This window comes from Pimephales promelas, chromosome 8, assembly GCF_988280905.1.
Source record: "Pimephales promelas chromosome 8, fPimPro1.hap1.1, whole genome shotgun sequence".
Classification (NCBI taxonomy): domain Eukaryota; kingdom Metazoa; phylum Chordata; class Actinopteri; order Cypriniformes; family Leuciscidae; genus Pimephales; species Pimephales promelas.
Window position 1 is genome coordinate 2698980 of NC_142776.1, and position 26887 is coordinate 2725866.

The 26887-nt window shown below is 36.9% G+C and overlaps 1 protein-coding gene across 11 annotated transcripts in view; it reads left to right on the forward strand.

Moving 5' to 3' along the window:
* ptprfa (protein tyrosine phosphatase receptor type Fa) overlaps positions 1-26887 on the forward strand; it is a 255269-nt gene that overhangs the window by 68383 nt on the left and 159999 nt on the right. For all 11 annotated transcript variants that reach the window (XM_089133721.1, XM_089133725.1, XM_089133722.1 and 8 more), the window contains exon 2: positions 20253-20412. In XM_089133721.1, coding sequence (XP_088989847.1) covers positions 20334-20412 — 79 coding nt within the window. In that variant the 5' untranslated portion in view covers positions 20253-20333. The remainder of the gene's footprint in view (positions 1-20252; positions 20413-26887) is intronic.

Genomic DNA, 26887 nt, shown 5'->3' on the forward strand with positions numbered 1-26887 from the left:
AAGCGAAAGATGCCAGTATATCTCACAGAGACAGACCCTCAACATCAAATCACACACACACACACACACAGCTTGGTAACAAAACTCCCTCTAGTGCAGACACAATGTGCATCAACAGCATTTCGCCTCTGTCAGTCTTGAATTATGTATTTTGTTTGATTTTCCCACAGCGACTACTGCACACATCATGAGTGTGTGTGTGTGTATGTGTAAGAGAGAGAGAGATAGAGTGATGCTATAGATCTTGATTACAGTGACACTCTCATCAGAACACACATGCTCACATTAACGCTCTTGTCAATAGTGAGATGTTAATGTGAGCTAGAGAGCCGTCCTAGTAATTAATTCCAATTCAAGGCCTAAGTGCTTTTTGGAGAGATATCTGTGCGCCGCCATGATGCAGAGCCTTAGATTATACTGCACTGCTTAAAGAAGTGAAGGCTACAAGGGAAAAAGCTCTTTTACTAAACCAAAAAGAGCTACTCTGCTTTCTTCTCTCTGCACAGATGCTTTCTAAGGGGACGTTCACTATGACAGTGATTTGTAGCAGAAAAAAAAAAAAAAATTGCAAGTCATTTCTTTTTCAGTGAAAATCTGTGATTTACTGTGATGCAACAAAACTGAGCATGCACTACAGTACCAACAGTGAAGAGACAGAGAAAATATATTTTTACAGTAATATATTTGAGTTATACTACCGTTCAAATGTTTGGGGTTGATCTCTTATGGTGACCAAGGCTGTATTAAATTGATCAAAAATACAGTAAAAACAGTAATTTTATTAAATATTATTGCAATGTTTTCTCTTTTAATATATTTTCAAATGAATTGATGCTTAGCTGATTTTTCAGCATCCTTATGGCAGTCTTTAGTGTCACATGATCCTTCAGACATTATTCTAATATCATGATTTGCTGCTCAAAAAAAATTTCTAATTATTATCAATGTTGAAAACAGTTTCATATTTCTGGGCAAATAGTGATGCAAAATCTCTTTTGATCAATTTAATATGCATCCTTGCAGGAAAAAAAAAATCAGTTATACAAATCTTACTAATGCCAAACTTTTAAACGGTAGTGTACTAACAATATTATTTATATCAATATATTACAATATTAAAATATATATTTCATAAAACACTTTTTTAGATTAAATTTTCTGTACTTCTGTACTTTTTTTTTTTTTTGAAAGAGAAATTGCAGCCAGCTGGAAAGTTTGCAGTAATATGGAATTCCATGGGTTGATAAACGCGCTTGTTTTAAGTCTATAACAAGCCATTTCTGTCATATCTATGTTCACCAATTAGATGAAATAGAACATTTTCTATATTGTTGAACCCTGATTATAAAATATAAGTAGTGGGGTGGTGATGGCGCAGTGGATAAGACACATCCCTTTGGTGTGAGAGACCCGGGTTCGAATCCACTGTGCCCTTCCGCTTAACCCTTAGTTGCTCCAGAGGCATGCGACCTCTGACGTATAGCAATTGTAAGTCGCTTTGGATAAAAAGCGTCAGCTAAATGAATAAATGTAAGTAGGGCCTAAATAAAATTGGCATTTTTACTTGTGAGAAATGCATTCTTGGATGGCATTCTGTGTAAAATATGCATGCAATGTTGCTTTGGAAGTTTCGTTTTGCTGCCTGTCGTTGGGAACAGCTTGGGCCTTTGATGACTTTCAAGGTTTTAATAGTTTGGAAAAAAAGGAGAAAATATTTCTCCCCCCTGCTGTCTTTTCTATTAAAACTGAGCGCTCTCTCCCGGGTGCCCATCTCTCTGAGGAGGGACCTGCTATGGCCACTGACCACATTGTTATAATAGACAGATTTATGTGCTCGAGGGACTCGTAAAGCTGCTCCCCTTTTCCTCCCACGAGTCACATCACATCCAGCAGAACTGCTTTACTATTATAACCCAGCTGGCAGATAGAAACACTTTAGCTCTCTCTTTCTCTCTGTAAACGCACTCGTGCATAAGAGGAAATACAGGTGCATTTCAACTGAGCGTGAGACAACATCACGGACAACCCGTCAGCCATCACCTTTTACTACACTTGCAGCTCTAATGGTGATAGATGTAGCACACTTGTGTTCTCGTGCATTTTAACGAGAAGCAGGTGGTGTGTTTATTCCCCTGGAAGTGTGTCGTGAGCGTGCATTTGACTGATATCCTGTACATCTAATGAATCAGATATGAGCATGAAAGTGTACTGGGCAGGTCACGACAACAAACCCTCCCTGGATATTGCAAATAGCCGACTCTCTGTGAGGTCAGATACCTGGAGAGGTTAATTACTGTTGTGACCCGAGGCCGAACATTAACCCAAGTCACCCACGGGCCACGCCATTTACACTTGCGCTAACGTGAATGGCTAAATCCTCTGAGGTCACGCGATCACTCACTCAGAAGGTCATGACGGGAGTCACTGTCACAGCTTCTCAAGCACAAAGTGTCTATTCCCAAATGTTAGTGTCAGGGTATTGATTGGTGGCAGACGGTATTATTTAATTGGCCGAGGAAACTCTCTCTGGCATTTAATCACATGTGGTGCATTTATGAGACGCTTCTGAAACCCCAATTAATCAAAAAACAACAACGCAACAATCAATGAGCCGCAGTGTGTGTGTGAATCTGAAACCAGCTACTTTAGGAGCAACTCCCACAATTGCTGTGTGACAGAAAACCATGTGTTATTAAAGATTTAATGCTTTTTTTATCATTTTTGGTAACAAAAGCCTTCTAGCATGTGTTTTGACGTTGATTCTTTCTAGACGGGGAGATTAAGTTCAAGTTCAAAGAGTTTATTGTCATATGCACAGACAGAAAGCATGTTTCCCTGTACAATGAAATTCTTACTTTGCCGTCCACGTAAAATGTCGAACAATAAATAGATTGACATACAAAAATAAATAAAAGGAAGAATTTCTTAGTAAATCTCTTAAAAAAAGCAATAGAAAGTAAGATTGCAGTTAAATAGAGCAATAAGTTAAACAGTTACGAGCATGGTTGCAAACTCCTATAGACTGTCCAATGGCAGAAGGGGAAAAAGAGTTCTTCAGATTAACTGTTAGTGCTCATTGAACGTGATCAAGTACAACATGATGCGGGGGCAACATCTTTTATGATCCTGAAACAACAGTCCAATCAACCAATCATATACGAGTTTACAGTTTGTCAAGGTTAGGCTTAAACCAGGAATGCTGTTCTATGATCAAAAAACATTTTGTCCCAGCCAGGAACATGTCTTACTTGACAAAATTACACTGACTGTTGGTTTTTTCCAGTACAACATGACCCTGTTTACACCTAGTATTAAGATGCATTTTGGTCAATTGGATCACAAATAGAACATTCCAGTTCATGCATGGTGTTTTAATCCGTCTATATTGTCCCGTTTCAACCACTTCTGTCCTGATTTCTTCAGGGAGGGTCTATGGGTGCAACATGACATCATGATTTTTGCGTAAACATACACACCACTTTCAGGTCAAGTGGCTTGTTATCTATACGCATTTTGAGCTATCCACGTGTATGCGTGTATGTCTGCACCGTTAAATGTCTGAGCGAAACGATGCAAAATGTAGATCTACATCTGGGGAACGATACTTTTTTCCTAGGATGGTAGGGGAAGACTCATAAATGGTATTAACCCCATTGATGGGGGTGGGGTTGGGGTAGGTCATATATACAGTAATGTAATGTTAAGTCAACGGCGTTCATAAAAACGCTGAAAAGCGATTATGCGTGTTGATAGCACGGCAAAAATGGAAATACGAATTGGCGTGTCATACATACGCCATTTCATGAGATCAGTCTGATGGGTGGGTTAATGTATGTTTATTTCAGATCTTTCAATCTAATGGACAGAATAAGCTCAAGCAATTTACATACGAACGTGAAAGGAGACGACGGAAAAACACACGGAGAGCATCAGCTTTAGTTTCTGCTCTGACAGCCGCAAGACCAGCCGAACGCTGTGAGTGTGTGTTAGAAATCAGGAATGGAGAGAGAACATTGTGCTTGGGACGTTTTTTCACCTTCAAAACAAACTTGGGTCTTCAGCCGATAAAGTTTAAATACCGTCTGGCTAGAGCTCTTCCTATAATGTTGACGAATTAGGTCAGTAGACGGAGAGTAGACAGTCTTTTGTGGTTGTTTCCCACAACACAGGGAAAAAAACCTAACGACAGTTGTACGTTGCAGGAAACGCCTTTCTATGAATACAAAACATGAAACATATTCGTCTGAAAACGTCATATTTATGTTAGGGATGCACGATATATCGGCCAGCATATCGGTATCGGCCGATATATGTTCATTTTTAATGTTATCGTTTTAATGTTATCGTATGTGGCCGATATATTAAAGCCGATTAATAATGTATTATTCCCTTCAGCTGAGACACTTGTTGAGGACTGTTTATGTTTTTGAATTACTTGTAATATTATTGAAATCTCTTCAAAAAATGAAAATCTGGTTCGGTACAACATGTGCAACACAAATCTGTCATATCGGCTATACAACACTATAATGAGAACATCATTATAATTGAGTGCTTGGGACGTGGATTTAATTGTGAGACTTTTATTTTTGTAATCAGGCTCTCAAAGCTAGATAAAAATTTGGATCTAAGTTTCTCGGCCGATATATCGGTCATCGGCTTTCAAATATAAAGAATTATCGGTTATCGGTATCGGCCAAAATGTTCATATCGGTGCATCCCTAATTTATGACACATGAATTAAATTGATTATTCAATACTAAGAAAATCGTACTGTTTAGAATAACATGAGGAAAAGTACATGATGACCTTTTTTCCAGTTTTATAAAGACTAACATACTATTTCCTGTTGTTGCTGTTGGTCTGTTCCAGTGTAAACATGAACCACAGCTGATTATATAAAGTCATATTTGTCTTGTGTTGGTCTCATGATCCGTTAAGCAGAAAACATCAGCTGGAATAAGACTCGTGGGATGAGTTAGTATGGATAGTTGATAGTAATTTATGCAATTGCTAGAATCACAGGTTCAGTTGCGAAGAGCCTGGCGGCGAAACGTGCAGTTCATCACACACTGGCGTCGGGACGCTTTTGACTGGGCCACTGAAGCGCTGGGTCACACATGGCTAATCATTAACTCATTATTGTGTATCAGGCTGTAACTCCAGTGCATTTAGAGCTCTGACATTTTTATGGAGGCTTCAGAAGTCGTCTGTACAGAGCAATAAAACACCCCGACTCAGGAATGCTGTGGGAATGTGACGGCTTGAATAGTCTGTGGTCTTTCTGGCTCGTGTTCAGTGATTCAGACTTCCCAGCACCCTGATTCCTGCAAACCCTATCACGCCAATCGCTCGAGATGTTCTGCTCTACTGGGCCATCTCTTCTTCTTTGTAGGCTTCAATAGCTATGCTACATCCTTCACTAACCTTTGATTGATTTCCGATTAATTTTTAAACCCTGCTCATGTTCTAGAATCTTGGCACATAAATCATTTCATGAGCATTTTGTAAGACATCATATTGCATACGTGTTCAATTGACTTTAAGACAAGGAGTCAGCTTCTCAGAAGTGTAAAGAGCAGAAATCCTTGCTCATAAACCTTGCATGCCAAGCACTGTCAACAGACCCAGGAACAATTACTCTTCCGAACACTTCTTCCACCTTTTCACCTCATTTTGTTGTGTCCTGACTTGCCCCTTAGACTACACCATTAGTGGAGAGCATGCACAATGGCTATTTGCACTACAATATCGTGATGGATATAATCAATTCTTATCCTACTTTTTTTCCTCTCATTGAATATCAAGTATTCCTTGCATGTAATTAAAGGAGTAGTTCACTTTTGCTGATAATTTACTCACCCCCATGTCATCCAAGATGTCCATGTCTTTCTTTCTTCAGGCGAAAAGAAATTAAGGTTTTTGATGAAAACATTCCAGGATTTTCTCCATATAATGGACTTCAATGGGAACCAAACGGTTCAAGGTCCAAAATACACTTTCAGTACAAACTGCAAACTGTTCGAAGGGCTTTAAATGATTCCAGACGATGAATAAGGGTCTTATCAAGCGAAATGATCACTCATTTAAAAAAAAAAAAATAACAAAGTTTAAGTTTTATAAGCTCAAATGCTCACCTTTCTCTGTTCTGTGTGACTCTCCTGTTCGAACTTGTTTATCAAAATGAACAAAATGTCATTTGGTTCGTTCAACAAACGAAATAAACAAATTGACTTGGAAAAAGATTCAGTCATTTTGATGAACGAGTTCAAACAGGAGAGTCGCACAGAACAGAGCAAGGCGAGCATTTGAGCTTATAAAACTTAAACTTTGTTATTTATTTATTAAACGAGCGATCGCTTCGCTTGATAAGACCCTTATTCATCGTCTGGAATCATTTAAAGCCCTTTGAACAGTTCGCAGTTTGCACTGAAACTCTTTTGGACCTTGAACCGTTTGGTTCCCATTGAAGTCCATTATATGGAGAAAAATCCTGGAATGTTTTCATCAAAAACCTTAATTTCTTTTCGACTGAATAAAGAAAGGCATTGACATCTTGGATGACATGGAGATGAGTTAATTATTAGCAAAAGTTTTTTTTAAAAGCGAACTTCTCCTTTAAGTGAATTGCAAGGGCATGCAGCATGTTAACCATGAAATGTGTCAATTTCATTATATAAATAACAAAATATTTAATTTAGTCTCACATTGCAGATTTTGTTATGTTTTGCAGTGACATCTACATTTATGCATTTTGCAAACACTTTGATCCAAAGCGGCTTATATTGCATTTAAGATATACATTTATCATGAGAATCAAACCCCATGACCTTGGCGTTGCAAGCATCATGCTCTTCATGCATTGCAAGTGTAATGTAATTGTCTGCACCCAGTGCTATAAAAGATCTGCAATAAACCTGCAATGCACTCATCCTGCTATAACAGCCCAGTTGCAGATGACTTACGCCTCGATCACAGCGCTCTCCAATCCCTCTGTGTGGTCTGCATCTCATGCTGCTGCTGCATTTATCACACACTCCTTCAGACTCTTTATCTAGCGTTTTCACCCTATCATTAAATGCAGCACAGTTCCATCTCTTTTCCTTCCCTTATTAGTGTAATCACACCATTAACTTCGCTGTTGAGACTTTGCACTGGGGGCCAAAGTTATTTCGTAAATCTTTTATGACCGCGCCACAGGATGTTGCAATGGTGTGTCCTGAGGGGCTCATCTCTTCTCTCTTGTTAGATTTTTTTTTTTTATGTTTAACTCACAGTCATGCACACATTTATCTCTCTCTCTCTCTCTCTCTCTCTCTCTCTCTCGCCACTTATAATTAGTTGCTGGGGTGATAAAAGTCTTTTTCCGAGATACCCCTCTGGCCACATAATCCCGTAAGTGCCACACACCACAGTGCTTCCGTCCAAAAAAAACATTAAAAAAATGGTATCATGCAGCACGCTAGGCTCTGTATGCAGAAAGAGAAGCTTCTTCAACACCCTCGGGAACAACCGCAGTACAACTATTGAGACTACAGCTTTGCATAAGTCCAAGGTCAAGATTTATCAAGTTTTTTTCCAGCTAGAGGTTTTTCTGCTATGTGTGAATGGCTTGTAAAGAGATGAGTTTTTGAGTATCTGATACAGGGCTGCATGAATATCTTGATATTGTTGTCAGGAACTCCGATAAATGGAGGAGAAAAGTTTATTAGAAAACTTTAGGAATAATTTGAAACCGTGAAAATAGTTGACTCTCTGTGCGGTGGATCCCATGAACCCCGCACACACATCAGCGGACACAAGTAGAGGACACAAGTCCTGAGCACAAACACAAGCAGGTATATATACTATAATATATAGGGTAAAGGGAACGAGCGACAGGTGTGGGAGGACAGCTCATGATTGTGCTCACAGTGCTGAAAGATAACGCTGATTTCTCAAATCACAGGCTGCAGGAAAAGACAGGACCATTACAAACAGCAGAAAAGAACCGGTGACACACTCTGACCTGTGACAAATTTTCTGCTTTTACATTTGCCTTGATACTTATTCTGAAGTGTCTTAAAGGAGTAGTTCACTTTTCAAAAAACTTTTGCTGATAATTTACTCAACCGCCATGTCATCCAAGATGTCCGTGTCTTTCTTTCTTCAGTCGAAAAGAAATTAAGGTTTTTGGTTGAAAACATTCCAGGATTTTTCTCCATACAATGAACTTCAATGGGGACCAAACGGTTCACGGTCCAAAAGACACTTTCAGTGCAAACTGCGAACTGTTCAAAGGGCTTTAAACGATTCCAGACGATGAATAAGGGTCTTATCAAGCGAAACGATCGCTCATTTAAAAGAAAAAAAAAACAAAGTTTAAGTTTTATAAGCTCAAATGCTCGCCGTGCTCAGTTCTGTGATGCACGTTTGTGACTCTCCTGTTCGAACTCGTCAAAATGAACTAATCTTTTTCCGAGTCAATTCGTTCATTTCGTTCGTTGAATGAACCAAATGACTGGGAAAAAGATTTTGATGAACGAGTTCGAACAGGAAAGTCACAAACGTGCGTCACAGAGCAAGGCGAGTATTTCAGCTTATAAAACTTAAACTTTGTTATTAAATAAGCAATTGTTTCTCAAGACCCTTATTCATCGTCTGGAATCGTTTAAAGCCATTCGAACAGTTTGCAGTTTGCACTGAAAGTGTCTTTTGGACCTTGAACCGTTTGGTTCCCATTGAAGTCCATTATATGGAGAAAAATCCTGGAATGTTTTCATCAAAAACCTTAATTTCTTTTCGACTGAAGAAAGAAAGACATGGACATCTTGGATGACATGAGGGTGAGTAATTATCAGCAAAAGTTTTTTCAAAAGTGAACCACTCCTTTAAAAGGGTGATTTTTAAGTCAAAGGAATCATCGCTTCAACCGATTAGATTTAAAGAGATAGTTCACCCCAAATTTGTAGGCTTTTATTCACAAAAAAACATTAATCAGCAAACATAAACAGAAGTTCAAGTGAACCTGCTTGATTTTAATGAACCTCATTGGTTCTTGAAGCTCAAACGTGATGCGTAACACGAGAATGAACCTCATTGGTTCTCAGACTTTAAGTGAACATGCTTGTGCTTCTGTTTACCACCACTGATGTGTGAGTTGGTTTAAATTTTTATATGTGAATAATAGACTAAATTAAATCTGTTCATCATATAAAGTGATCGTGTCTCTTCAGAAAATTTGGACTAAACCACCCAATTCATATAAGTTTCACATTAGTTTTATCTCTTAATGAACTTTTTGAAGCGTCAAAGTAGCAGTTGCGTAGCTGTCAATAGCTGTGTTTCAGTCACGTGATTATGTTGATGCGCAAAATTCACATGGAGGGCAGGGAGTGAAGAGCGCAATGGATGAAATTCATTCTGCTCCTGTTTCATGAATGAGACTCATTGTGTCTGGCTTTTTTTTTGTAAACAGACTTTTCATGGGCATTATGATTTTGAAACCTTAAGTTTGGATTTCATATGCATTACTGTGTGTGTGTTCATGTTAAAAAGTAAAAGGAAATGTGAAAGCGCTCTAGGCGCCTTAATTTTCCTCAGTTTTCTCTGTTGAGACAATGAGCCTCCAACTCCTGCCTTTGCTCCAATATTTACGGCCTCAGATCCGTTTCCCTCGCCTCAAATTCCTGCCGCTCCACAAATCTCCTAACATCGCACAGCACTTGAAAGCCACAAATCTCGCAGGATTGCGTCGCTGCAGGGCGGCCGGTGCCGAGTGTTGCACCTGGATGCCGGTGATGAGCTCTATCACTCTACATGAACGAGGATTCCTCTTCCTGTCTGCCTGTGCATGCCATCAGCTACAAGATGAAAGTAGTCCCTTAAAGACATGCACACCCTTGACATATAGGATAGCTTGACGCCACATACACAACCAGGCATGAGTTTGGACACACTTGACAGAATTTATATTTCTCATCTAAATAAAAAAACATTCTGATCTAAAATGCTTAAATTTTTTAAATTAGTTTTGAGAGCATAATTTTCTTGACAAATGTATTAAAATTGTTGTTTTCATTTAATAATAACAACTATGATAATGCCAATAATAACAGTAATATTTGTACCCATATACTAAGATGATTTTAAAATACTAGTCATTTACATTTGTTTGTTTTTTTGCACATTTAATGATTTGCTCTATATTTTTACAAATACTATGATACATTACCGTCATGTTAATGTAATATTTAAAAAAATATTATATATTATTTGGAAAAGTGTATATCTGGAGCGGAAAATAAAAGTCATTACATTTTAACTTTAACAGATTTTGCATGCGTTGGTTTCCACCCGCGGCGGGTTCAGAGATGGGAAGATGAGCAAGGAGAGGGAGTATTTTGACAGCCTACATAAAACGTTTCTGTTTTCTTCTATACCATAAGCTGCGTATAGGCTTGTTGCAGTATAATACCGGTTATGAGGGACAATACGGTATGCAATTTTATATCGGATTAAAGAAACTTACTTGACACTTGAGCAGCTACTGTATCAACATCCTGACAAAGAGAATATGCTTAAATACAGTATTAGTTGTCAGTACATGTCATGATTTACTTGCCCATTGTGTGTATCTTGACGGCATGAATAGCAATGTACAAACAATACATGCTGACTAACTTTTATTTGAGAAAATCTGTTAATTATAGGCTACACTGTAAAAAAAAAATATTTTCAAGATTTGTAATCACAACATTTTTTCTTTTGTCAAATCAACTTAATTTATTTAGTTCAGATAACTTATTATTTTGAGTTTCTGATGATTAAATCAACCTCCTTCATTGTTTTAACTCACTTTTTCCAGTTGATTATACTTAAAATTTTAAGGCGACCAGGTCACTTGTTTTTTGTTTTTTTTAAGTTAACCAATGATATTTTTTTGCAGTCTATTAGGTTTGAACGTATGAGTCCTGTACTGAATAAATGTCTTTAAAGGGATAGATCACTTTGAAATTATTTTTGGTATGTTTTAGCTTACCTCAATGGCATCCAAGATGTAGATGTATTTGTTTCCGCAGTATTTTCAATTTTGATAATTTTAGGTCAAACCGTTCTTCTCTGTCAGTCATACATATAAATATATATGTATAACATATAAATACTGTTCGTTTTCTCACACAAACCGCTCGTTTCGTGTCTTAGGCCATCAATGTGTACTTACATTTACGAGTCATTAAATCATGTTTAATTTGTGCATGCTCTTTGAGGTGGTGACCATAGACCTGCATTATATGACTGATAGACTAACGGTTTGACCTAAAAATATCAAAATTGAAAATACTGCGTAAACAAAGACATCTACATCTTGGTTGCCCTTGAGGTAAGATAAAACATACCAAAAATTAATTTCAAAGTGAACTATCCCTTTAAAGGCTTCCATTGGTTAAGTGAGCGCTTAAGTTTAATATACAATGATAATGCAAGCCCAGCGCATGCATCTGACCTATTTTAGTGGCATTCGGTGTATGATTAGACTCTTCATAGATTAAATAGTATTTCAAATGCATTTGCATAGAGACGGTCTTCGGGGGCTGAGGGTTAGACTAGTCTACTAGTCAGTTACAACTTTTCTGTTTCAACGTTATTGATATTAACATCCCTAGTAAGGAATAATGTGTGTTATCTGGTAGTGTGTATCCAGAATTAAGTGAGACACAGATGCCTCATTAGCATTGCTGATGGAAGACGGTCCCCTTCTGAACTAAAGATCCACCAGTCTCGGCACTTCTTGTCCTTCATGATATTTGTCTGCACTGTTTGTAATACCGAGCTGGTGTGTATGACTCACCCTGCGTCTCCATCCCATGGAGAGTGGGCGGATAACAGGAGAGATAAGAGAGTGCTGCCCCTCGAGGGTCTCCTCCTTCCCCCTTCACACCCCCAGAGTCTGCTGGGAAAAGATATCATTCCCTCTCTGCTCCTTTCTTTCCGCCCGCTCCTGCAGCAGAACCAGAGAAAAAGAAAGAGGTTGCTTCTGTGAACCCTGGTGAACTCATAATGTTGCTGTGATTATCATGAAAAATGAAGCTCACATTGGAATAGTGCATTTTTATTCGATGGCATTGTCATTGTGACTATGTAATTTTCATCTAATTCCTTAATGTCATTTTTGGTAACACTTTATTTTGATGGTCCCTTTAGTAGTTCTATTGAGTAACTTTGCAACTACATGCCAACTAACTCTAGATGTATAAAGCACTAGAAACCCGGACTTGAAGTGCTCAATCAAAAAAGTGACTTGAGTAGAAGTTGAAGTGCTCTTTAAGCACCACACTTAAGTAGAAGAACTAAAGTATTCAACATTTTTTGTACTTTATTGCAAGTAGTACATTTTTATTCACTACTTAAGTACTAAAAGTACAAGTATTGTGTCATGTAATTATTAGAAGATATTGTGCTGTCTCTGTTGGGAAAATAACATTAATATTGCTAAACAAGCTCCACTGTTGATATCCATGTTTAGCTACTTCCGCAAACAACAAGTGACGTCGTTGACCGTTGAGTTCTCTTCTGCGCATGCGGGTCACTTCTGGGTCATTTCATGTTCACGTCAACACAGGAGATCACAAAAGGTCGCATTTAATTGGAAATGTGAACGGCCTTGCAAAAAAAATAAATAATCGGAATTGAGCATGAAGCCCCTGAACGCAGCCTACACTCTTAGAAGAAAAGGTTCTATATAGAACCTTTAAAGGTTCTATCAGTGCTACGTATTTGGAACCTCTAAAAGGTTCTATACACTCTTAAAAAAGGGTTCCTCTGGGTTCTATATAGAACCCTGGGGTTCCATACTTGGCTAATAGAACCTTTTACCAAAACAAATGGTTCTATATAGAATTTTGGAGTTCCATATATGAAGTGGGGGATGGAACCATTTCTGGTTCTAAATAGAACCATTTCTTCTAAGAGTGTAATAAGAGTTAGTAGACATGTTGGTGCAATGCTACTTATAGGCAACAGAATGTGTTAAAGGCACCATCATAATAAAGTGAAACCTAATTCTGTACTCAAATTTAAATTTGTAATCACTTTCCGAGGAATCTGGGTTTGCTAACCTGCAAAATGATACTGGTGATGCTGAGATAATTTTGGTTAAAATGATATCTGAAGCAGTGTAATTCACTGGCTTCTGTTGGAAACAGCCCATAAGTGTGCTTATGATGTAGTTAGGCAGCTTCCTCGGTTTTGGACAGAGCCATTATGCCAAAATCAAAAGTTCTTCAATTTACAGTATGTGTTTGTGAAACATCATTTTGATGTTTGACGTTCCTTTAAAGCTGTGGTAGTTTTGCCGTTTTTTAATTCTACTGTACCCCACTTTAAAATAACATTTCATCCCGCATGTTTTTCTAACAGGCAAAGTGCCACCTCAGTTTATTTAAATTTCACAAGAATCTTGACATTTCAATAATAACCCCCTAAAAAAAATGATATGCATAGATAATAGTGACACTCTTTGTAACAATCTTGACATGATTAACGAAATAGCATAGCAAAGAAGCTCTCACAACTGCTGCCCTCTTATCTTATTTGCCTGATTTTATTTGCTTAATTGATTATCAAGAAATGCTCTATTTAAATGGCAATGCTGTTTAGGAAAGTACATATGCATCAAACTGATGAACTTAAGTGTAGCTCTTTATTAATATTCAAAGAGCATTGATTTTCTAAGTGTATCTTAGATGTTAGCGCTGCTCTGGCCCGTGTTGAAGGGTTTTCTGTCAAGGCACAGGAAATGTCTAGCAAACTATTTCTCCTCTGGGATTATGATAGATTATCCATCAATCCAGGAGTAATAAAGCAAGTGCTCTTTGGAGATATCAGACTATCAAACACTCCTGCAAATAAGCAACAACATGTTGGGACTGGAATTATGGCAGATGAACATGCTGCATTTGTGTGCAATTATGTTATATATTATGTTATGCAACCGGCAACAACCCCTCCCAAAACACTTTCTTATAGAATAAAAAATTAAGGTTTTCTTATGTTGATGATGAAAAACTAGGTGATATTTTGAACATTTGCTATATATTTGTTATTATTTATTCTGTAAATAAAATTAAGCAACATTGTAAGTATAATTGTAACATGCATTTTATTATGTCATTTAGTAATTGATTTTACATTCCCTCCTTGTATCACAACTTTAAAGTATGAGTGCATCAAGACAAACATCATAGTGCCTTTTTGTCTTTAAACCTAAATGCCGTTTGTGTTGGTCAGTTTGATTCATTTCTGTGATTCAGTTCAAATGAATTGTTTTAATTAATTCAAAATTCAATGATTTATTGGCATCACATCTTTTTTGTATAAAATATATGTAGGCCTAATGTATATATATATATATATATATATATTTATATATATTTTTTTTCAATTCGTTTTCATTTTCATATTTTCCATTTATATTTTGAATTTAGTAACTAAATTATTTTGTGTATTTAATAGTTTTTGCCATTTTTATCAGTTTTTAAATATATATATATATAGTTTTTATTCATCAAGTTAAACTAAATTAAAATGAGAAAACATTTTTTGTTATCATTTATTTTATTTAAATGAAAGAAAAGGGCTGTGTCCGAAATCTCAAACTACTCACTATATAGTGGACTATATAGTGAGCTCACCATTTTGTAGGGCTGTCTGAATGTATAGTGACTATTATTATATCCTATATAGTCCACTCAATGTATCCCAGAATGCATTTTGAAAAGTAGTGTACAACCGATAGTCACTAACCCAAGCCTTACATACCATCATGCATTGTGCTGATCGTAAAAATGGTGGACGGGCGACAGCAATGAAGTAATCAACGGCGCCAAGAGACGATCGAGTAGTGTCCGAAAGTGGTGTTTCTATTATGCTGATGAGCTCACTATGTAGTGCTCTACTAGATAGGGGGTAGGGAGTAGTGGTTTAAATGGAGATTTTGGACACAGCCAATGCCTTTTTTTGGTTCTAGTTAACTATAATAACCATGCTGTAGTAAAATGTAGTCTTTTTAGTTATTTTCTCTTTTTTTTTATCAATTAAATTAATTTTTTTTGGTCACACTTTAAATTAGGGTCCAATTAACTAACTGTGATTTTTGCCTCAATAAACTGCTAGTTACAGCTTATTAATAATTAGTAAGGTAGAAGGGTATGGATTAAGAGATGTAGAATACGATCATGCAGAATAAGGCATTAATATGTGATTTATACAGTACTTACTAATAAACAGCAAATATGCTATGATATGCATGCCAATAAGCAAGTAGTTAATTGGAACTAAACTAGTGAGAATTGGACCCTAGACTAAAGTATTTACCAATCTTTCATTTAGTGATAAAGGTGTGAAGAACACGCCTTGAACATTTAAAATGTTTTGAATTACGTCACATTATTTATTAATTCCAATCACATTCAACTTAATTTAGACCAGAGCGAGGACTTCTCTCCATCCTGAAGCCGCGACGCTTTATAACCCTCCAGTTCCTGTGCAGTCATGTCCTGTCCACATGAGGATTGATTCCTGAGAGAAATGAACTGACCTTTGACCCCTCATTCAAACATGCTTGTCATCATGGCGAGTCTAGCTGGCTGCCTGTATCATTTGTCTTTCAGCAGAAGAGACTGGGGTCTTTAGAAATGCACGTTGCGTTCAGTCCGCGCTTTGTTTTCCCAGCGAGCTCTTCCTGCAGGAATGTTCGGGAGAGCCTGCAGGTTGGGCACGCCGGAGACGCTTGGCTGGCGCAATTGTAGCATCCACTCATAAACAGAGTCTGTGTTTTCTTTGGAAAGGCAGAGACGGTGGGGTGCAGAAAGGGGAGCACTGCTGTAATTACAGTGTGTGCTGAAGCAGAGAGACTCGTGTGTGTGTGTGTGTGTTTGTCCCTAAATGCTCGCAGTTTAATGCAGTGTCGGTGAGCCTGTCAGCTCCGCGGTTCTGTTCCAGACTCATGATTTCCATAATAAGAGGGAGAAATAGCAGGGACGTTTCCGTCTGCAGGAATGTGGAAGCGCACCTTCAGCTCTCGATCAAACGCTGTTTGCCGAGCGCCAGCGGCTCCACACTTTTCCGGCTGTGGTGGCGGAGTAATTAGTGTTGGTCTATGGGCGTCTCTCTCCGGTGTTTCCATGATTGTTTTCTCTGTGGAAGAGTGGGTGTGTTGGAAAGCAGATGTCTGCTTTGTGTGACATGATTAATTAGCCCGGGTCCGGCCAATTACATGACGAGCGCTTCTGGTTAATAAATGAATGCATCATCTTAATCATGAGTGAGTGAGGTTGTGCATGGGGTGGCTTCATTGGAAAGACACATGAGAGCCCTCACCACACAGGTTATTAACACACACAAACCCCCTAGACACACACTCACAGTGTGAACCTGCGTGTCCTCCAAAGGCCAGAGGTGCCTGTGGTCGCTGAAACGCTCTCCCGGGACTCGTTGCGGCTCCGGCTTTCAAACCACTTTATTAAATTAACACAGTGACATCATTCATTGTGTGCATGATGTCACTGTGTTAAATGAATAGCTCAGCTCGAAATGAAAATGACTCAATCTGTGCTGTCATGCTGTATCCTAATGGCCATTGCGCAGTTAATCATATTTTACTTGAGTTGTGCGGTAAAACACTGCACTCTTAGAAGAAAAGGTTCTATATAGAACCTTAAAAGGTTCTATCAGCGCTACGTATTTGGAACCCCTAAAAGGTTCTATACACTCTTAAAAAAGGGTTCCTCTGGGTTCTATATAGAACCCTGGGGTTCCGTACTTGGCCAATAGAACCTTTTACCAAAAAAATGTTTCTAGAACCATTTTGGAGTTCCATATATGAAGCGGGGGATGGAACCATTTCTTCTAAGAGTGTGTGAACCTAATGCTATTTTAGTTATTTACATACTTGTTGCATCATAGCATTTATTACCGAGTGATTGTTTTCATTTTAGCTTAAGTTTTAGTCATTTTGTTATGTGATTGTAATTTTTCATTAGTTTTTAAAAATATATTTCAGCTAGCTTTCGGTTTTCGTAATTGTAGTACTTCAGTACTTTCAGTTAGTTGACAAGACAACGTATCTTTTTTTTTTTTTAAATGTTATCTAATATTTATTTTATTTTGTTTTATATTTAGGCAAAATAAGTAATGTGTTGTGAATATGCAGCCTGTGTTGAATAATGACAATAAATGTATTTTCATTGAGTTTTCCTTCCAGGTTGCAGACAAAAATCAACAACAATTGACCAGTGTAATCTGATTCATGAAAAAAAATTACTATTTTGAACTAATTCATGAACCTGTTCTATTTTTTGATTCTGGAATATGCAGCAAATTACTCTCATGAATCGATTATTTTAATGAATAGTTCACAAAACTAGCTGTAACACTTTATTTTAAGGTGATGTAGTTACACGTTACAGTACTACATAACAGTAAATGATGCATAATTACAAGTAACTAACCCTAAACCAAACCCTAACTCCATTGTAAGTGCATGTACTGTAGATAATTAATATTGCTCAGTACGTATCTACTGTAAGTACTATGGAAGCTTGTTTCCACCACAAAATGAAAAATAAAAAAGGTAATTGCGACTTTTTATCTCACAATTCTGACTTTATTTCTCAGAATTGCGTGATATAAAGTCAGAATTACGAGATATTAAGTCAGAATTGCGTGATATAAAGTCAGAATTGTGAGATATAAAGGCAGAATTGCGAGATATAAAGTCAGAAATTGAATTGTGAGATATAAAGTCAGATTTGCGAGATATAAAGTCAGATTTGCGAGATATAAAGTCAGATTTGCGAGATATAGTCAGAATTGCGAGATATAAAGTCAGAAATTGAATTGTGAGATATAAAGTCAGAATTGCGTGATATAAAGTCAGATTTGCGAGATATAAAGTCAGAATTGCGAGATATAAAGTCAGATTTGCGAGATATAGTCAGAATTGCGAGATATAAAGTCAGAAATTAAATTGCGAGATATAAAGTCAGATTTGCGAGATATAAAGTCAGAATTGCGTGATATAAAGGCAGAATTGCAAGATATAAAGTCAGAAATTGAATTGTGAGATATATAGTCAGAATTGCGAGATATAAAGTCAGAATTGTGAGATATATAGTCAGAATTGCGTGATATAAAGTCAGATTTGCGAGATATAAAGTCAGAATTGCGTGATATAAAGGCAGAATTGCGAGATATAAAGTCAGAATTGCGTGATATAAAGGCAGAATTGCGAGATATAAAGTCAGAAATTGAATTGTGAGATATATAGTCAGAATTGCGAGATATAAAGTCAGAATTGTGAGATATATAGTCAGAATTGCGAGATATAAAGTCAGATTTGCGAGATATAAAGTCAGATTTGCGAGATATAAAGTCAGATTTGCGAGATATAAAGTCAGAATTGCGTGATATAAATTCAGAAGTGTGTGATATAAAGTCAGAATTGCGGATATAAAGTCAGAATTGCGTGATATAAAGTCAGAATTACGAGATATTAAGTCAGAATTGCGTGATATAAAGTCAGAATTGTGAGATATAAAGGCAGAATTGCGAGATATAGTCAGAATTGCGAGATATAAAGTCAGAATTGCGTGATATAGTCGCAATTGCAAGATATAAAGTCAGAATTGCGTGATATAAAGTCAGAAGTGTGTGATATACAGTAAAGTCAGAATTGCGAGATATAAAGTCAGAATTGCGAGATATAAAGTCAGAATTGTGAGATATAAAGTCAGAATTGCGTGATATAAAGTCAGAATTGTGAGATATAAAGTCAGAATTGTGTGATATAAAGTCAGAATTGTGTGATATAAAGTCAGAATTGCGAGATATAAAGTCAGAATTGCGAGATATAAAGTCAGAATTGCGAGATATAAAGTCAGAATTGTGAGATATAAAGTCAGAATTGCGAGATATAAAGTCAGAATTGCGAGATATAAAGTCAGAATTGTGAGATATAAAGTCAGAATTGCGAGATATAGTCAGAATTGCGAGATATAAAGTCAGAATTGCGTGATATAAATTCAGAAGTGTGTGATATAAAGTCAGAATTGCGGATATAAAGTCAGAATTGCGTGATATAAAGTCAGAATTACGAGATATTAAGTCAGAATTGCGTGATATAAAGTCAGAATTGTGAGATATAAAGGCAGAATTGCGAGATATAAAGTCAGAAATTGAATTGTGAGATATAAAGTCAGATTTGCGAGATATAAAGTCAGATTTGCGAGATATAAAGTCAGATTTGCGAGATATAGTCAGAATTGCGAGATATAAAGTCAGAAATTGAATTGTGAGATATAAAGTCAGAATTGCGTGATATAAAGTCAGATTTGCGAGATATAAAGTCAGAATTGCGAGATATAAAGTCAGATTTGCGAGATATAGTCAGAATTGCGAGATATAAAGTCAGAAATTAAATTGCGAGATATAAAGTCAGATTTGCGAGATATAAAGTCAGAATTGCGTGATATAAAGGCAGAATTGCGAGATATAAAGTCAGAAATTGAATTGTGAGATATATAGTCAGAATTGCGTGATATAAAGTCAGATTTGCGAGATATAAAGTCAGAATTGCGTGATATAAAGGCAGAATTGCGAGATATAAAGTCAGAATTGCGAGATGTAAACTCGCTATTTGTGAGATAAAAAGTCGCACTTCTGTCATTTTTTCTCAGAATTGCGACTTTATATCACGCAATTCTGACTTCATATCTCGCAATTGTGAGATAAAAAGTCGCAATTCTTTTTTCTTTTTTTTAGTCAGTGGCGGAAACAAGCTTCCATAAAGTACAATGTAACTACGTCACCTTAAAATAAAGTCTAACCATACAAACAAACAGTCTGATGAAACTGAATCCATCAGACAGTTATTGAATCAGCATCTCTGAATTCTGAAGTTTTGTCTACATTAAAATGTGTTAATTTTCAGTAAATAAATTCCTCACACACACACAAAAACACTATTGAATAACTTTAGAAGTCTTTAGAATAACTTTTGAATAACTTTTCTAATAATGATGTCATGTTTGAAACATTACCATAATGCTTACTGATGTCATTCTTCCATTGCTTTAATTTGATCACACTAAATAATGGGAATGTGATGTAATGCTTTTGGAATGCAAATAAGTGGTGATGTCATTTCAATTGCTTCAAATGTGGTGTTTGCATTGCAACTTTCTGACGTGACTCTCCTTCGCTTTCCCCGTCAGGTCTCACTAAATGGTAGTGTGAGCGTATAGTCATCCAGCAGGAGTTTAGGGAACCCCTGCGGTGAGCGCCATCCTGAAATCATGGTGCCACACACCCAACAGGCCTTTGCCACATCCCTCGTGCTGCTGCTCTGCCTGGTGGTGCCGATCCATGCAGACAGTGAGTATCCCACTTCTCTTTTCCATCCGTATATCTATGTGTCTCTACATCTATGATCTTAAAATTGAAGTGCGTCGGAGTGGGAATAACATGCTGTTTACAAAACAAACACAACCTTTATTCCTAAAGTGCCTGTTATTTTACATCGCAGTCTCTGCGAAAACACGTTTAGGGAGTTCTGGTTAGTTGGATGAGCAAAGCCTGGCAAGAATGAGTTGAGGAAATCACAGGGATTTGAGGAATCGAGTGAATGCAATCACGTCGTGTTGTTTGTGCAGTATCCGCGCAGGTGTTAATGAACATGCTTCGCGTCACATTCATTCAGCTTTTTAAAGTCCAAAATTATGAGAGCATTTCTGCTGAAGTTGTTGCTGTCATTAATGAAAGATTTGGGTCCTGGGGCATTACAGTCCCTGGAGAAAGATTTCAGCAAAGAATTTTTACAAAATCAAATAGCTGTGTTTACTCCAGCCTTAGATCAGATGTTTGTGCAGCAGTATGAGAGTCACTGGCCTTACGTCATGTAGTCCCTGAACCCTGAGGCCAATAAAAACAATAAGAACACCATAGTCTGGTCACTTATTATCAGCGCAGATCTTTATGGTGGCAGTAATACCAGAAGCATTAATCATTTACTCACTGCTACCATTCCCAAACTAGGCCTCACCTTAAATGGAATAATAGTTGTGTACCTTGAGAAAAATATTTCTCAAGGTACACAATGGCGCAGTGGATAAGACACATGCCTTTGGTGTGAGAGACCACTGTGAGACACCAATGTGTCCCTGAGCAAGACACTGAACCCCTAGTTGCTCCAGAAGCGTCAGCTAAATGAAAAAATGTAAATATTTATGTCTATATTTAACCGAGTTAAATATACTGTAAAATTAAGTATACTGTGATTACGCTAATGCTACTTTCTGTTTCCAGCAAGGTTTAGACAGCTGTTGGCTATGGTCTTTTATTCAGATTGTTCTGGAATAGATATTGTGAATTAAAAGCCATTGTGGCCATGTACATAAAAAAACCCTGTTATTATTACCGGTATATATCAAAATAATACAGTAATCCACAGTGGTTTTAACTAAACAAATGCAAGGATTAAATATGGTGTCTTTTTTATATATACCAATATAACAATATACCTAATACAAACGCCAATATTTAAAATGTGTATATATAAAAAATGCCAATAAGGGACTTCTGTGAACATTTTTGAGTGGTTATTCAAGCAAATTTATGAATTGAGTTTTAAAGGGGTCATGAACTGGCTTTTTAAATTTTATTATATTGTTCTCTGAGGTCGACTTATGACGTTCGCTTGGTTTTTACATTCAAAAACATCAAAATGAATAAGTAATAGGCTATTTTCTACCTTATTTTTGAGCCTAGCTGAAAAACACTGGGTTTTTATGGGCGTCTCGCACTGAAGACACGGAAGTATACGCCCACTGCTGTGAGTGGATAACAGTTTTGCATATTATAATGAGTTTCACTCATCAGTGCATATTTATTGCCAGCTGGATCCGGTTTGTCATCACGAGGTAGGCATCTATGTTATTTAGCTATGTGTGTAATGCGCGAATCGGTGGGCGGGGCTAAACCGGCCGTGTTGAAGTAGGCTTTAATCTTCTTCTTCGGGGGTGGGGTTTTATCCTCTTTGACGTCATCGTTCCCCGAGTCGTTTGCTGAGCCTGGTGTCAATAAAAGCTTTTATTGGACTAACAAGGACGTTTTCAGTTCTGAAACTTACAGGATATTCTTATAATATGATGACCTCTTATAAGTCAAAAGCTCAAGGAAAATTTGATTTCTCTGTTAAAATTTCTCTATTACAGTTAAAATCATTGTAATGCTCGGTGTAATTTTAGATTTTAGGCACTGTAAAATTCATTATATCCCCCACCAGTATTCGTGACTCAACAAAGGCCTTTATGGATGCAGTGAGGCTGTTAAATGAGCAATATTGAAAGGCCTGAAGATTGTGAATATGGCCAATGTTTCTGAATTTGCCCTCTTCTCTTCACGCTGATGGAGGCCTGCGCACTCATGCAGGGAGGAGAAAAGCCTTTAGCATGTTTTTCAGCTGAACGCTCTGGTTTTCTCACTCTTCTAATCTCTCTCTCTCCTCTTGGTGTGAAGTCCTTCCATCAGCACCATTATCATCTGCTCAACACACTTTTGATTTTCCCCCCTCACACATTTCCTCTGGAGTCTCCTCACACACTTGTGTAGGACGTAGTCTTGAAGGCTATACGCCCAGAGTATAAAATCACCATGTTTTATTTATGAGATCAAATATGGTGCAACTTTAGCTTGTTGTTTCAGCAGCGGTGGGACTTATAGAGCTTCTCGTCTTCTTATGGATGCTTTGTTGCAGAGCTGCTGTTGTGCTGTTTCTAAAGCCAGGGACACACCAACTCTAATAGAACTCTGTAGAACTCTAATGAACTAATGTTTAACTTAACTCTCTTAGAAGAAAAGGTTCTATATAGAACCTTAAAAGGTTCAATCCACGCTACGTATTTGGAACCCCTAAACATTCTACACAGAACCCTTTTTAAATGTTTAATAATAAGAACCCTTTAGGGTTCTTTGTAACCAGGAAAAATGTTCTATATGGACCCTTTCGGGTTCATTCATTATCATTTGTTTTGTCCTTTCCAGATTAGATATTTCATTGATTAGATATTATTGACAAACATCAAGACCCTAAAATGTTTATGAATGCATGTGAATGATCACAAAATTCAAGACACAGGGGTTAGAAAATGTATATACACCTAAAATGTATGCACCTAAAATGTATATATTAGCTCATGAAATGGACATAATAGTACCTAAAATGTGCATATTAGCTCATGAAATCGATATATTAGCATCTAAAATGTGCATATTAGCTCATTAAATGGACATATTAGCACCTAAAATGTACATATTAACACTTAAAATGTACATATTAGTACTTAAAATGTACATATTACCACCTAAAATTTACATATTAGGGCCTAAAATGTACATATTAGCTCCTGAAATGGACATAGTAGGACCTAAAATGTACATAGTAGCACCTAATGTACATATTAGCACCTAAAATGGACAAAAGTTTACCTTTTAAAAAGGTACAGCCCCAGTGACAGCTTTTGTACCTTTTTTCTGAGAGTGTATGCTTCATGTATAGAACCCCAATGAACCCTTTTTTCTAAGTGAATGAGTAGCAAGAATAGAATAGCAAAACAGCGAGCAAAGAAGTCAAAACGGCTCAGATAGAAGGCTGTCGTCTTACCTGAGTGTTTCTGAGCGAATATTGTAATATTAATAGGAGCGGAGTGGAATAAAGAAAGTTATCAGCATGATTGATATTCAAAAAATGTTTTGTTTACGGGTTTGTGCATCTGCAGCCTGCAGCGTCAGTTTCCCGTTTTGAATGACAAATATAGATTAATATATCTGCAGAAATAGACAGTGGTCTTATTCACACACAGACGCAGAACTGGCATTCAGCTGTAGTGAAGCTTTTTTGCCCCGACGTGAAGCAGCAACACAGTCAGCTTTCATCGGCAAAGTAAATTCCCTCTCACAACCTGCTCCATTTCTTTCTGTTTATCCCTTAAAAAGTGATGCATGGACACAGCTTTTCATTAATGTACTAATAGATAAAAAAGGCGAAAGATTCTTCTTCCATGTTGTCAACAGCTATCTGCAAACAAAGACGTGCATCTTTATTGGTTCGAATCCTGCAAGGGATGATTCATGAGCCATTGACCAGACACTTAACCTCAGGTTACTCCCGAGGGATTGAACTTAAAACAAGTGAACAATAAGTCACTTTGGATAAAAGCATCCATCAGATTAGTAATTAGGAGAGCCCACACCTGAGTCGGGCCTGACCTGAGCTGAGAGACTCAAGCTGAACCGGACAAAGATCCGCTTTAGCAGCACAGGTTCAAACTAGATTGATTATTCAAATCAGTTCAGATTCAATTAAGAAGTGCTTTGTCTGAATTGGCGCATTAGTGGCGCTCCAGTGCTAGAGGGGTTAAAAAGGTCTGTGTAACAAGATTTCACTAATTCTATTTAGATTCCAGGCTGTTTTGTGTTGTGTGTGTGTCTAAAGACAGCTTAGGGCTTAGGCAACGGCCCATTTTTATCTGTCTTCCGTGTATTGGTGTTCGTTTAATTGACGCAGATGTGAATGGATTTTCTGGATAAATTGTGATGGTCCTCCCATCAGTAGACTCTCTCTCCCTCTCACACACATTAATTTGAGCTCAACAAATTAAGTCAGATTTTGTGATATGAGGGTGAGAATGAAGCTAAAGAAAAAAATCAGGCACTTTTGCTTTTGGTCAGTGATGGGAATAACGGCGTTATAAATGAACGGCGTTATCTTTCTCAGTAACGAGTAATCAAACGAATTACTTTTTCCCTGTTATAACGCCGTTACCGTTAATGACAATAAAATGCGGCGTTACTAAAGCCGAACTGAGCTCACTGAAGCGGTTTCTCTCTGCCAAACCTGCAAAGTTTTTTATCTGGTGTGTGTGTGTGTGTTTATGAGGCGCGGGACTGGACGCACTTGAAGCGAACGCGAAGCGAAGCGAGCAATACGCGAGATCCGAGAGTGCGCTCGACTGCGCGAGAGAGACCGAGTGTGTGTATGTATATATATATATAGTTATAAGTAAATGAAAAATTTCAGCATTAGAATAATCTCTGTAGCCTATTGGTATCATCTGCAATGTTTCAATTAATTTACATTGTTATACAAATAAAGTCTAGAAAAAAAACCTGCAGGGAACGTTCTGGGAATTCGGGTTCTGGGAGCACTTCTTGTTAAACTGTATATCATTTTAATATTCACTACAAAGAGTGTATGTATATATTTTTTTTATTATTATTTATTCATTTTTGGTACATTTTTAGACTTATTTGTTGGCCAGTTGTGGTCTGTGCAATATTAAATATTAAAAGTTCTAAACCTAAACCTAAAATGATGTTTTATTGTTCGACTACAGTAATGATAATATTTAAAATAATATATTGAATTTTTTGGTGTCTCCCACATTGTCCCACAGCAACATTACGATAGTGTAGATTAGTGTACAATGTTTTATAATAATAATTTATTCTATTCATTTCATTAATTTAACATATTTAATATTGGGTGCATCAAATGTGTTAGCCTATTTAACTTTTTTTTTAAGTAACACAATAGTTTCCCTGGTAATTAGTTACTTTTATAAGGATTAATTCAGTTACTATTTGTGAGAAGTAACTTGTAACTATAACTAATTACTTTTTTTAAGTAACATGCCCAACACTGGTGATGTGATGCTAATTTTTGTGAGTTTCATGAGAAGCTATGCCATTTTCAAGAAAAGTTTTAATTTAATGACTCTTGTGGTAACCATCAGGTAGAAAGTAATTACATTTGCTTTTATGTTTTTAACAAACATATTGTTTTCAGGGTAAACAGTACATGCTGTATATCATGAATTATTAATTAATACGTTTTAGAGAGCTAAACCACAGGACATTTCATTAGAAATAAAATGTAGTGCATTATATGTATGCATTATAGTATGGATACACCATGTGGTGATTTTAAGTCATTGAATAAAATGATTAAAAATGGTTTTGTGATGAAAAAGTTTTTTTTTTTTTTAATCAATATGACTGCAAATATTGCATTTCTAAGAACTTGAAACCTGCATCTTAAACTAGATGTTTATAAAGATTAAATTGTTTCATCCTTTTGGCCATTGAACTGCTTGCATTTGTGATTTCAGAGCCTTTAAGAGTGCAGAATATACTCTAGAATAGAAAGTAATCCGAGGAGCTTGACTGTGTTGAATGGGAGTTTATTGTATGTTATAATCAGGTAGATAAAATGACAGATTGAATAGACAGACTCAGCTTTGCTGTCTAAATGGATGAGAGTGTTTCTGTCAATAGAAGGATGAGAACATCTACACAAACACAGCTGGAGTCACCGACAGAGTCAGTCTTAAAATCCATCAGCAGAATACACTCATCCTGGAGGCCCAACTGAGAGAAGGAGAGAGAGAGGTAGCTTTCAAATTGAAAAAGACCTCCTAGATTTAAGGTATAAAGTCCTATAAAGTACACAAGATGATCAGTGTGCACTAATACACCACAACAACCATTGCCCTATGGTGTGATTTTGCATGGTGATACTTTATTGAAGGTGACAGAGTAAATGATAATCGTCATCTGATAAATGTGTAATTTTATTGTATTAGTGTTCATACATTGCTGTTAATTAAACAGCAATAACTGTAATTATCCCTATGTTTACCTTTGTGCTCATTTACAACATACTTGCTGGTAGATATGTCAAAAGTGCCTGTATGTTCAAATCAAGTCAATTATAAAATAAATTGTTTTACAATTTCTGCAGTATCAGTAGTACACAGTACAATCTAACAGTAAAGCATTGCCGCATACTAAA